The sequence below is a fragment of the Esox lucius genome, chromosome 3, assembly GCF_011004845.1.
Source record: "Esox lucius isolate fEsoLuc1 chromosome 3, fEsoLuc1.pri, whole genome shotgun sequence".
NCBI lineage: Eukaryota > Metazoa > Chordata > Actinopteri > Esociformes > Esocidae > Esox > Esox lucius.
Genome location: NC_047571.1, coordinates 30602337 through 30616537, shown reverse-complemented (window position 1 = coordinate 30616537; position 14201 = coordinate 30602337). Strand labels below are relative to the sequence as shown.

Sequence of the window (14201 nt, the reverse complement as noted above, 5' to 3'; positions counted from 1 at the left end):
AGAAGCAAACTGACAGTGAGAACAGCAACTGATTTAGACAATAACATTAAAATAAATATCACATTGTACATACACACCTCTCTATTTACACATTTGCATTATGTCACGAGAATACGACTTCAAATGTAATTTCTTTCCGATGCACACAGCAATTACATAACACTAACAGTGCATAACATGACACTAACAGTGCATAACATAACCCTGATGTCATAGGATGGTCATAGATTTTACATTCAGCCCGTCAATTCTGCTGCAAAAACATTTCATAAGTGCAATGAAATTGGGCTTTTTTTTTCAAGCTAAAACTTTAAAATTGTTTGCTTCAAACAGAATGCACAAAATAAAAACACCTTTTGACACATGATCCCCCCCCCCCCTATTCAAAACATAGAAATTCAGATTCTTTAAAAATGAGATAATTCTGGTTTTAGAAAGGTTAAGGTAGGATTAGGACATTCAGGACAAATTATATGGCAACTCTAGACTTAGAAATGATATGAACAGTTTGTAGCGACGCTGGAGGAAGCAGCACGGGTTCCCCGATCCCAGGTTCCATGTGGATTTAACGTCGGAACCAGATCCAGGTGTTGATGAGCCAGAACGCCACTGTGGCAGAGTAGATGATCACCTCCCGCTTAGAGCGCTCCTTGTTCTCCTCCTCAAGTAGCTGAAGACGACGGTTCAGCTTCACAATCTGAATGAGAGAGGGAGTATTTTAAATTATTTCAGTTTCCTGGACTGATGGCTCCTTATGGGGACTTCCATTCTTTCCTTAAGTGTTTCACTTCCACATGGATTCAGGACTGTCATTGAAATTTCCTGAACTTTTGTGGAATTTACTTAATTTCTTCCATTACATTACATACGTGTGTTAGGACAGTAGTCTTTTAAGAAGAGAATGATGTGAAACCAGGGTACCGGGGCCGGCATTGGGCATAAGCGACATAGGCTGTTGCTTAGGGCCCCTGACTGCTAGGGGCCCTGGACTCATAGTGAGCCCCGGACCACTAGGGAAAAAGAGGCCCCCAAAAGGTTAAGGCCGGCACTGCAGTGTACAATGCTATGACTACCTGTCGCCGTAGTGACGAGGCGTCCACTAATCCTGAATCATCAGGGGTCATGTCCAGGTCGATGGCCAAGTGAGCAGCCCTACAGAAAAATAACAATTATATTACTTTCAAAACACAGAGGAATCCATACAGTACAAATGGTATCCACTTACATGACAAAGTTACATTTTATCAATTAGACCACCACACAGCAAAAGCCTACATATCCATACAGAAGTGCAGTGCATGTTCCAAACTGGAGGACTACATTTTCCGTTTCATTTTTGACACACTGTCCAATCAGCTTTCACGCACACTCACTATGGGCAAAGATCTAAATGTAAACGGTCAAAGGAACGGTTGTTGGATGACCTCCCAGAGGACGACAGATTTCACAACAACAAACAGATTAGGGAAATCTGTTTCCAATAGCTACGAGCTAATCACACTGCACTGCAGCTTACTGAGACTGGGATGAGACAAACACAGCAGACCTTTATCTCACCCCGGCCGAGGGTCAACGCCCATGAGTGGGGCCACTCATCGGACGCGTCCCACATCCACCACCTTCTCCTGAAGTGTGAGCTTGCATCCCTCCACTTGCAGCGTTCCACCTTCTAATACAGAGAACGTGCAATCGACCCTTTCTAGGCCAGGGTGTGGAACAGGGCGGAACCTGGGACTCACTGTGCGCGTCTCACCTGCGGTGGTTGTCGACCTCCATGACCTCGAGGACCTGCTGGTAGGCCCGGCGCGTGGTGCACTGGATGTAGGAGAGGACTCCGGTGGCACTGTACTGCAGACCCATCACATCCTCAGGAGGACAGAGCGGAGGACAGACTCGAAGGGGTGGGGCCACAGGCGACAGGGTCACACTGAGACAAGGAGGGAGGGCATTTCATAGTCTCTCGTGTGACTCATCTCAGCAACCCTGAACCACATCTGGCCTTTTACTCAGATGTTCCAGAGGGTGTACCATAGAGAGCGAGGGGAACGGGCCACGTAGCCACTCCCCTTCCAGATTTTAGGTGTTGGTAAGCTCCAGAAATATCACTTGGTTCTGGGTGGCGAGAACAGGCATCACATAACAACAGCAAAGGAAACGAAATACCATGGGCTCCTCATCCTAGCTGGGCTGATTCTTACCTCACGTCGCTTCTGCCGGCCGGGCCACTCTGGCGGACGAGCAAGTTATCACTCACAGTTCGTTCCCTCCGTGACCGCGGCTGGGAGTGGACCTGTGGACAGTGGAACGTGTTACCGATGCATCTTAGGCCAAGTTTACGGACTGATCCCAATCAAAAGCATCATTGGGCCTATTTCTCCCCAAGATAACTAGATAGTAACTGGGCGGTCCTACTTACACACCGCTCTGCGTTACCACTGTAGCATGCAAAAGATCAATCTGAGACACGGGAACCTGGTTAGCATGCTCCAGACTGCACAGTCCCAAGAATGACTTTTGGCAGGACATTAGCCTAGCGCTAATGACATCATACAACTGACCCCAACTCACCGCCTGGTTGCCACGGGGCTGTGGCGAGGGGGCCGTGTCTGTCTCCAGAGAGTCCAGGGGCTGTTCGTTGAGGGTGAGGACGCGTGGCGGAGCCTTCATGTCCAGCAGGTCCACGGGAGGAGTCGACTGGATCAGGTCCAGGTCTCTGGGCCGGGAGTACCGGTCCCCTGCTTCATCCCCTGGAGACGGTGGGAGGGGAAAGGCGACGTGTTTTGGCGATGCGCAGAATCGAAGGCAACTGAATGTAACGTGGCAACTGAATGTAACGTGATCCATAGGACGTGGCAGTACAACGACTCGTCAACTAAACAGGCCTTTGGACCAACACACCGACATCCAGATAGGTTTCTCCATATTTTATCAAGAAGATCAGTCTGCTGAGAAAAACATTCTCAGCAGACTGATATTGGCCATTGCTCACCTGCTATAACAATCCTCTCTGGCACCTGCATCATCTGAGGGGCCGGGGGCTGCTGGGAAACAAGGCCGTGTTGGTTTTCGGGGGCCACTTTGAGTGTGTCGGGGATGCGCATTCGCTGGCTTATGCCCTCCGTGTACTCCAGCTGATAGTGGAGACGATTCATCTCGGCCTCCTCAGAAGAGGGGAAGGTTGCCCCACTCATCAGGCCTAGTAATAACAACAACAGACATCTAAGGTATTAAATCAAATGTATACATTAATTAGGTACAATGGCTTTTACAGGCTGTCTCGGAAAAGGCATCGAATGTATATAATGAAGCCTGATTTCTTTGCCTAGTCCAAAACAACCTTAACAAACACGGTCCAATATGTGCACTAATTGGCTAAGCCGCGTAGGTGAGACGCTGGCAGAGGGCCAATCAGGATTTCTTGACTTGACCGTACACGTGAGAACAAGCAATGAATGAGGAAAGCCCTGTAGTTAGCTAGTTTAAAAGACGTTAATGATCCAATAGTATGATCAATGCAAGGCTGATATAATCATCAGAAAATAACCTAATGGAAAACCAATTATACGGCGGTATAATTAAAACAAAAACAACGTAGTCTGTGTATGTAGGCAGCCATAGCGTAGCTACTATCCTTAAAAGGGTTAGCTATCAAGTGTTTACAAACGAACATACATGCTAACAATTATCGTTGCAAGGTTCGTTCACAGTTTTGACGTTAAAGCTAGCTAGTAACAGCTTCATGCAGTTCATAAGTAACATACCCGTATGTTGTACTGCTTCCTTGAACTCCAGATTCGTATAACTACTATATTAGCTCAATGATAAAATGCAATAAAATCCTGTGTGCGGGTCATCAACCAAACGCATGGCCGTATAGTCGATATAAGCAGGCGACAGTCATGCAGTGTCAGAATGTTAGGTAGCTGCATTTATTAATTGTAGTACCGGTAAACTAAACGCATCGTGATAGCTCGGATTTTGACATTGCAGTAGGTGACGAAAAAAGACGTGTGTGCGGTGAACAACATTAGAAACAAAAACAGAGACCGATACTGGGGGATTATTCTGAACACCTTCGAAATAATAGTCTCACATTGAAACCGATGCCAACCTAGGGATAAAAGCCTAATAGGGGACTTTTATTTTGATTGGGAATGGCGGATTCGACTAACGTTGCTTAAACACATTTATCGTCCGCTCTCGTCTAGATATTGGAAAGGTTGGTGTAAAATAACCAGCGGTGAATTGATGGTTGTGAAATATACTACACTGTACAAATACAATTTAAATATGCACAAAAAGCTAGTTTCTATTAAAATGTAGTGCACAAATTTGTTTACGTCCATCCAAGTTAGTGATCAGTTCTCTTTTGCCAAAATAGACCACTAGTAACCATAGCAACACAGGACGTCCACTTCCGTATTTATCTGCGTGATCACCTGAGACCAACCATCCGGACCACGGATGAAACTATGGTACTGCACAACCAGAAATTCTGCACATACTATTCAGAAGCTCACCCCACCAGGCTGTTGAACTCACTCTAGTTTGGCTTCGCAACCGATTTCAGTGTGCAAATGCCCGCCTTCGATGGCCCCTTCATACTTAAGCAAGCCCTTCACGGATGAATCCCGGGCAGTAGTCGGCAGATGGCAGACAACGTATACAAAACGTTTACATGGTATCGAAATAATATTCACAAGCGGTCAAAAAAGTTTTCATTGTGTTTATGGCTGAAATGTTTTAGGCAGTTAGGCAATCATGTTGAAGAATGAAGATAAGCTATTATAAAAATCTAAATCAGTTCAATTTACAGATATTTTTCCCAACTTAGACAATAGTGTTTTGTCACACACGACTAGGTTGTTTCTCCATTAACATCTGTCACCTCGCTTGAACTGAAATGTAAATATTTACCATTCATTTTATCTTAACAGCACCTTTGTCTGTCCTTTTTACAAACCCGATTCCAAAAAAGTTGGGATACTGTACAAATAAAAGCCGAATTCAATGATGTGGAAGTTTCCAATTTCAATATTTTATTCAGAATACAATGACATATCAAATGTTTAAACTGAGAAAAGGTATCACTTTAAGGGAAAAATAAGTTGATTTTAAATTTCATGGCATCAACACATCTCAAAAAAGTTGGGACAAGGCCATGTTTACCACTGTGTGGCATCCCCTCTTCTTTTTATAAAAGACTGCAAACGTCTGGGGACTGAGGAGACAAATTGCTCAAGTTTATGAATTGATTCCTCTGACCACAAAACACTTTCCCACTTTGCCACAGTCAGAGAAAACGCCTGCGCTTCTGGATCCTGTTTAGATATGGCTTTTTTTTTGGACCTATAGAGTTTTAGCCGGCAACGGCGAATGGCACGGTGGATTGTGTTCACCGACACAATGTTTTCTGGAAGTATTCCTGAGCCTATGTTGGGATTTCCATTACAGTATCATTCCTGTATGTGATCCAGTGCCGTCTGAGGGCCCGAAGATCACGGGCATCCAGTATGGTTTTCCGGCCTTGACCCCTTACGCACAGAGATTGTTCCAGATTCTCTGAATCTTTGGATGATATTATGCACTGTGGATGATGATAACTTCAAACTCTTTGCAATTTTTCTCTGAGAAACTATTTTTCGCCGCAGCATTGGGGGAATTGGTGATCCTCTGCCCATCTTGACTTCTGAGAGACACTACCACTCTGAGAGGCTCTTTTTATACCCAATCATGTTGCCAATTGACATAATAAGTTGCAAATTGGTCCTCCAGCTGTTCCTTATCTGTACATTTAATTTTCCGGCCTCTTATTGCTACCTGTCCCAACTTTTTTGGAATGTGTAGCTCTCATGAAATCCAAAATGAGCCAATATTTGGCGTGACATTACAAAATGTCTCACTTTCAACATTCGATATGTTATCTATATTATATTGTGAATTAAATATGCGTTTATGAGATTTGTAAATTATTCCATTCCTTTTTTACTCACAATTTGTACAGTGTCCCAACCTTTTTTGGAATCGGGTTTGTATATCCTTTAGAAAAAACATGATATGATGACCTGCACATCCTCTCTACACACTCATTAAGCTTTTCTACTCCAGACCTTCTCACAGTCTCACCAAGTCCCCTGGGTAGTTATCAATTCCTCCAGCATCATGCTCTTGATCTCACCCTGTTTCTATATAATGTTTTAACCCACCGGTATGTACACCCTGTTTGAGCCTTGAGCAGAACTTCATAGTCCTCCCCACCCCAGCAGCCCCCCTGCCTCTTCCATTTCTCATCCTCCTACCGCTTGTGTTCTTTCCTGATCACCTGCTAAACCAGCGGAACATACATAATTCACCATTACACCTGTAAATCGCCCTGGATGAGAGCGTCTGCTACATTCATAAAATGTGAACGTAAAGTGTAAAACAAGACTGTTCAACCACATCCTGTCCGTAACAGCCGTTAAACCGGTTGTCCGCAGCCGAGCCTTCTTCCTCACGCTCCTCCAAGCGTTCTCGACGCTTCAACTCTCTAACGCCCTCAATTAGAATATCTGTGAGTCTTTTGCTTTTCAGAATAAGGATTCTATTGAACTGATACAACCCTGGAAGCCGGGTCAAATTAGCTATGATAACCTGGCTACTGTGAGGAAAACACAGCTGGCCTTGTAGAAACTCTTGCCTCATGACATCATGCTTTTGTGACCTTTACCTTATTTAATTAAGAATCGTTGTGCAGCAGTCAAACAGCGTCCCGTTTCTTTTATAGGCAGGCACACAGACCAACCACCTAAACTCACCCCAGGCAGACGGAGTGAAACAACTGGCGATTCGTCAAATATTAAATATCTCTGAATGTACAATTCCGGTATTAGTACGCATTGTGAGCCCCACTGGGTACAGCTAAGACCACTGTTGTCGTACGTCGCTGAAAGTCCCAGATTTAAAAAAAAATGTAATCATGGTTTGAGGATATATGTAGATTACAATTACATTGCTAAAAAAAATAGTATTTTTTTGTTCTAATGGATGAGGCAGTCGGTATAATCCCATGCGGCTGTACGTAATAACATGGCTAGGTATTATTATTTCAAAAGTAGAACATTTACGAGGAAACTGCAATTTTTCAGTTATTGTTTGAACTGACTATTTCAACAGCACATGCATCTTTACAGAATACACCGGTAGCAATAAATGGGACTGAAGAGCATGTTTAACTTGGGTTTGACATCCCGTTCGGACAGAAACCGCTGTAGATCAAAAAGGTCAAAGTATTCTGTTTCCATTCCAGGAAACTCGGGATTATCAGACATTTGTCACAGTCTTTTCTCCCCAAAGCGCTTTCTCCATCATAAAAAGGCCATTAGACAACAATACATTTCTTTTACAGACCGGTTGACAATCATGTCGGCGAGTGCACCAAATTAAGATTGTCTCCTGCGCCAGAGAAATTGCACTCGGTGTAACGCTTGTGATCTGGCTGCCTTTTCCCAAAACTCTCCCTCTCCTTGCCAGCGCCTTTGGTCAGACAACAACTGATGTCAAAGGGGGGTGCCAATAAGAAAACATAAACAGGGTCCTATTGGAGTTTTGACATAAAAACATGGCAGGGCACTTGAACTCTGTATTCTGCATTTTGCTGAAAGGCGTCTTCACATAAGGCAGGATACATTTAAAATATTCAGTGCTTTAGCTTATTGCCTGTGTTTGCTGATTAATGTCAACAGATGGTGCTGGATATCTGGGCTTTCAACTGAACTTGTTTTGATTGTGAACCAAGGGGGTCATGTCATCTCTATGAATAACCTCAATACTGTGTATCAGAATTATGTTAAAGCTCAATGCATGCAGGCTTTGACATGAAAGCGCTGAGCTCAGGAACATCAGTCATCTGGGCCTGCAAAAACCTAAACAAAAATTGTGAGGATTACTTTATACAGTACTGTAACCTAACATTCTTATTACCCACTGTATGTTAAATGTAATAGAAACCTATTCCAAAAATGGAGATAATGAAAAACATTTCTTAGAGGTAAGTCCCTTTTATTTTGGGTGTTGCAATCAACTCCCATTCCGTGATTTTCCCATTAAAGTAACATATTGATACAATATACATTCGATGGCAACCCCCTTCAGTGGAATTGTCAGCTATCTCACAAGCACAATTGTTTTTGCATAACTCATCACCGTAACGACAGTCCATTTGATAATTATCAACTACGTCACTGCATTGCGACTATCATGCGTGGTCGTCATCTCTGGTACCGCATTGCGACTATCACGCATATTAGTCATCCCTGTCACCGCATTGCGACTATCACGCATATTAGTCACCCCCGTCACCGCATTGCGACTATCACGCATATTAGTCATCCCCGTCACCGCATTGCGACTATCACGCATATTAGTCACCCCCGTCACCGCATTGCGACTATCACGCATATTAGTCACCCCCGTCACCGCATTGCGACTATCACGCATATTAGTCACCCCCGTCACCGCATTGCGACTATCACGCATATTAGTCACCCCCGTCACCGCATTGCGACTATCATGCATGGTAGTAATCTCCGTCACTGCATTGCGACTATCATGCTTTGTAGTCATCTCCTTCACAGCATTGCAACAGTCATGCATGGTAGTCATCTCCGTCACCACACAACAGCGTCTTCTTGGCAACTTCCTAACCACACTTTGCTTTCCTTAAGCACCAGGGGGTTAGTGCGGTCTTCTGTCTGGGTCCAACCAGTGTGCAGCCACACATAAGGTTTTAGCTCATTAGTTGTGTCCCTCTTAACTGGGGATTTAGGGGCTTACGGGGGGTTAAACCGTCGGATTCATGCCCCCAGTCACCCGTTTGAGTGATTACACTCCTCAGACCCCCATTTTCACCTCCCCGCCTTGGCTAACGAGGAGTGGTGTTTGTTGTTATGGTCGTGACTCTGCTTGACAACTCTGGGGGTTGCTAAATCAGTGGGCTAGCTAAGGAGGTTGGGTGAGACATGGCACATACTCTATTGCAATGTGAAGGGGAATGCTTCAGGGCTGTGTTGTTGTTGTTGTAGTGACAGAAGCCCCAATACCTATATATATAGCAACAAATCTCAGATTTATTTGTGTAGGGGTGGGGGCTTATGAAATAGTATAAACATGAAATTACCAAACAACTGTGAGAAAAAAAGAAAGAAATGTTAACATAGTAGGCTACAGTTTTAAATGGAGGACAGAAAAGGGTGGACGTGCTTCAACAGCAGTGGGCTGGAATCAAAACCTGTCTTACAGTGTAACCAGGTTACACCTTCGACCACTGCTGTGCCCACGACATGCGCAGTGATGATGCCGACTGTGGAATGACCCGCTTTACCCACTAAGGATCACAAGGACAGCTTATACTAGCTGTTTGGTTATGATTTGGCTACATGGGTGTGTGCACGTTGACTGCGTGTGAATGAGGTCAAATTTTCAACTACGTGAATTAATGGGGGAAGGAGTGGATGTGTTTTTGTGTGTGCTCACGCTTACCACATTTTGTGCGTACTATAGTCATGTTCCACCTCATTTGGTCACCACCTCTAAGTTCAGAGGTCACTGTAAATAGGTAACTGATGGTGTATTGGAATCCTAGCCTAGATAAGTTAATGCCCGTGTTGTTTACAACACTGTTTTATTCATGGCCACTAGGTCATAGGGAGATGCATTCTGTGATTTCTGCACACTGGTTTTGAAAGCGGCACGGTCGACTCAAAACGCATCTATGTCACGCATGTGTTGAAATATCCCCCAAGTCATCAAGACCGCTCGCTTTCAAGCTTGGAATTTCATAGCTGACTGAGGTGTGATAGTGATTCCACTTAGAGGTTATACGCACAAAGCATAAACAACATATTTCACAGCCAGCTCAAAATGGGAGGTTTAACAAAAACATTTCCAGAAACGCATATTGTTTGTTTAGAGAAAGGCTATACCTGTTCTGACTAGCACTATAGTCGATTGCTACATAGTGAATTTGTGCAAAAACTTACGAAAAGTATTTTGTTTGTTTTCGAGCATTTTCATGCGAAAATGCACAAACCTAGGTTGTGTTTACGTGCGCACATCATCACTGGCCACAACTCATCAGGAAAACTTAACAATGTTTAAAGCTATGCAAATATGATTGCATCTAGTTGCTGTACTAATCATACCAGATTTGGGCAAAAATCTTTAAATTCAGTTGATACAACAACGCTACGGTATCTGTCTCACTGAAACGCGGAAAAAGGCACAAAACCTGTTAGCTCGTGCTTTTTTGCACGAATCGGGTGTCCCAAAAACGCGTAGTTTTTGTATGTTTTTGAGCAAATTCCCAGTGAGACTGTGCTGTCTCCTGTTATAATATTAAAACTATTGTTTTTGTCGATTTGAATTTTTCGTAGTTTTTTTGTGTCCAATATTTATACACTAATGAACAGCCTTGTGGAAGGCAAATAACGTTAGTGTGAGCACGTAGGTTCCACTATGTATGGAACGCCGCCGTTTTTGTGTGTCAAAATACAAATGCTTTTTGACACATTAAATAAGAAACAGATTGTAGAACTGTCCCGAATGCAATAACCAGCAACTGCAGTCATGTTCGATTTTCTTAGCTGTTTACAATCCTCATGCTAAATGGATTGGGTCCAAACATGACCAGAAACAAATTAGGACTGTTAAAGTGATAGCGTCCCTTATCAAAAAGAAACAATAAGATAGTGTCGTTATGATGTTGTTTTGTTGTTGGGGAGAGAATACACCAGCTACATTTCTTTCTGGCTAGCTTTCCCAGCTAAACAGATGCCCTAGGCCTGCATTGGTACAAACATTACATTGGAGACTGATTTTTAGGGGAGGTCATCAGCCAGTTTATTTTTTCAGTTAGCGTTCTGGTTTGCAGGCTTCCTAGCGTAACTGACGTTAAAGCTGAACTAGGTAGGATTTTTTTCAGTAAAAAAACAAAATAACTTTTGTCCCCTATAAACATGCTGTGTAAGCTAATGCGGTCATGTAAGAGTTGTATGGCAACACAGACAGGCCAGTGCCAGTGAAATGTCAATTTATAATTTTTGGAGCATGCCGCTACTTTCCAGCCAATCCCGTTCCAGCCAATCGCCTTTTGTGAGGCGGGCCTTCCTCCTTGGGCACTTATTACCTGGATGATGTATATAGCATAAGTATGCCATAGGGAGAGTAGATCGCGTACTGTAAGGAACTATAATGGCACCTAAAAACCAGGACGACAAACTTCCAATCCCTCCCTTGTCTACTAAAGCACTCTATGAAAACTGCAAAGCCAAAGAAGACTAGATCTCGTAAGCAAGTAGCCAATAACCCTTAGCTAATGTTAGCAAGGCTAAGAACAACATGAGTTAGTGCTTTTTCTGTATTAAGTAATTCTATTTTCCATATTATTATTCTGATATTATTCATTCTGTTGGTGCTGAACTGCTTTCTGACTGGTGAGTAATAGCAAAATCCTGTAATTATTATTATTTTTTTTACTGAAATTCCTACCTAGTGCAGCTTTAAATAATAAAATAACGATAGTTCATATTCAAGTGTTTATTGGTCAGTAAGCTAATTTGAAGCATCAGTGGTATTTAACGTACATCTTCATTAAGACACAAATTAAGACCCAGCGTTCCATAACTATGTGCCACGTGTGCTCCAAATTACTCTGTCTAGGCATGAGCTCCGGTGTTTTAGGAGGCTGTCTGTGGCCGCGTTCTCCCGGCTTCAGTGTTTGTGTCCCTGCCTGTGTTTGTTCCAGTAAGTCAGGTGTCCGTGCGCTGATGGCCAGAATGGGAAGTTTCCGCTCCACTTCTTAAGAGGGACGTACAGGGGATGAAAGCTGCCCTGAAACTTTTATGAGAGTCTGACATCTTCAATATATTCAGCGAGCTCGTCCATTGCCCTCCTCCTCCTTCTCACCTGAACACGCCCCATGTGTGAAGAGAAACCCAGACAGGCCGCTTTCCTGCCACTCAGACAGCCCGCTTTCCTGCCACTCAGACATTTTGCAGTCCCTCTAGACATTATTGACTATTTATGGGGCCTTAATGTGTGGGTCAAAATGTTACCACTATTGACCTTAAATGTTGACCTGTTGATTACTGTCCCAAACGGTTTCACCTCCTTTGTTGTTTTTGATCGATTGGCTAAATGTACTAATTGTCCTATTACTACATCATTTGGCAGTAGCAGCAGATCAATATTTGTTTACATCGTTGCGTGCTTGGCTAAACTGTAAAAACAGTGTGTGAAAGTGTTGTCAAATTCAATATTGGGAAACACATACACAGGTGTTGTAAAGAGCACTGCTGTAAATCGAATTACCCAAACCCGTGTATACTACCTCCTACTGTTTACAGTAAATCCAAAGTACTGTTCAGAATCAACCTTATTCTAAGTACAGTTACACATTCTCAGACCTTCATTTGGTGTAAAATGTGCTGCCAGTGATAAACATGTATGGAAAGAATCTACCTAGAATCAACATACATTGAAGTTCAATACACTTAGTTGCGAGCATGTGAGTTGGCACTCTTTATGCACATCCCTAATGGAGCAATCATCAGTATCTTTTCTAATCTCTATTACTACAGAATTAAAATTGTGTACCTCAGTTAATGACCAAAACCTAGACCTCAGTTGCAGTACAATTGTACAAAGTCAGTTGTAACTCAGGGCAAAAATGTAATGCTACTTGTAGTGTATTATTTCTGGAAACACTTACATTGTACTTAAGTACACTACATTGTATAACAAATATTAGTTAAGAACTATTTAAATAGTATAAATATTCTTTAGTGCATAATTGGAATAAGGATTTTAGTAAACTTAAAATATACTCCTAATGAAATACAGTAAAACATAAGTGCAACAATGTCATTATGAGAAGACAAACAATCACCATGCAATCCACTGCAAAACTGCAATAATGAGAAGACAATCACCATGCAATCCACTGCAACACTGTCATTATGAGAAGACAATCACCATGCAATCCACTGCAACACTGTCATTATGAGAAGACAATCACCATACAATCCACTGCAACACTGTCATTAAGAGAAAACAATCACCATGCAATCCACTGCAAAACTCATTATGAGAAGACAAATCTCCATGCAATCCACTGCAACACTGTCATTATGAGAAAACAATCACCATGCAATCCACTGCAAAACTCATTATGAGAAGACAAATCTCCATGCAATCCACTGCAAAACTCATTATGAGAAGACAAATCTCCATGCAATCCACTGCAAAACTCATTATGAGAAGACAAATCTCCATGCAATCCACTGCAACACTGTCATTTGTGGAAGTGCACTTCATTGGAAGTAGTTGTTGTATTAACCTCTCACCCTGTGGAGTCAGTCGAATTAGACTAACAGAGCTTGTTGAATGACCCAAACGTGGTCTGTTCTGTTTACTGTGTGCTTACCGACCCCTGTCAGAGTGTAAACACTTCTTTTGAGGTTTGAGGCTCAGGGGAGGAGGTCAAGATGGACCATTTCTTTGTCCTCTTTAAGTGGCGGATGTGACTGATTCTGGCTGGCTTTGTGTGTGACCAGTCAACCACATTGCCTGCGGTCATTTATATTTTGCGGTCAATTATCTTGGCATCGATGTAATTTAACTCAACTCTGGTGTGTGATAGACATTGGTGCCGTCAGAGAGAGCACTTGTGATTCAATTGGAAGGTCTTGATTGATACTCTTGCTCAGCACACGCCCTCATGAGGGAAGTACCGTTAAAGCACAGGATTAGCCATCTAAAATAACAAGCACATCCACGTGACATCCATTAGTAGAAATTAGAGTCTCGAGCTACAGGATATGAATTAAAAAAATCCTGCGTTGAGCGAGTGCCATGTCGTCCGCACAAACAATTTCAAAGGACCCTCGAATTTTACCGCCATTATCATTTCCCAGAGTAAAGCTCGCCAAGGGTAAACGGGTAATCAAATAGATCTACGACATGCAATCCATTATGTTTTTTCTAGCAATGATGTTACTTTAGTACAACTGGGCTGTCTGCCTCTCTCATCACCTGTTTCCCATCTGCTCAGTCTCTGCTAATAAACCCCACATTCCCCCAATCACCGCCCCGTGTTCCTGCAGCTGTATTCTGTTGTCGCGCCTCTGTGGGAGCGCCTGTTTCCCGAAGGGAGGCTGGGGAGG

At 43.0% G+C, this 14201-nt stretch overlaps 1 protein-coding gene across 6 annotated transcripts in view; it reads right to left on the bottom strand.

Annotated features, from left to right (window-relative positions):
* Nucleotides 1-157: 157 nt before the first annotated feature.
* LOC105024973 (mitochondrial fission factor homolog A) overlaps nt 158-14201 on the bottom strand; it is a 34315-nt gene continuing 20271 nt past the window's right edge. For 2 of the 6 annotated variants that reach the window (XM_010895310.5, XM_010895312.5), the window contains exons 2-7: nt 2990-3196; nt 2569-2747; nt 2199-2290; nt 1754-1927; nt 1074-1152; nt 158-697 (exon numbers count right to left, since the gene is read on the bottom strand). In XM_010895310.5, coding sequence (XP_010893612.1) covers nt 566-697; nt 1074-1152; nt 1754-1927; nt 2199-2290; nt 2569-2747; nt 2990-3196 — 863 coding nt within the window. In that variant the 3' untranslated portion in view covers nt 158-565. Of the gene's footprint in view, nt 698-1073; nt 1153-1753; nt 1928-2198; nt 2291-2568; nt 2748-2989; nt 3197-3337; nt 3430-3544; nt 3563-3672; nt 3693-3761; nt 4075-14201 lie in introns of those variants that run through there. The other 4 variants (XM_010895311.5, XM_010895314.5, XM_010895315.5 and 1 more) reach the window with 4 other exon arrangements.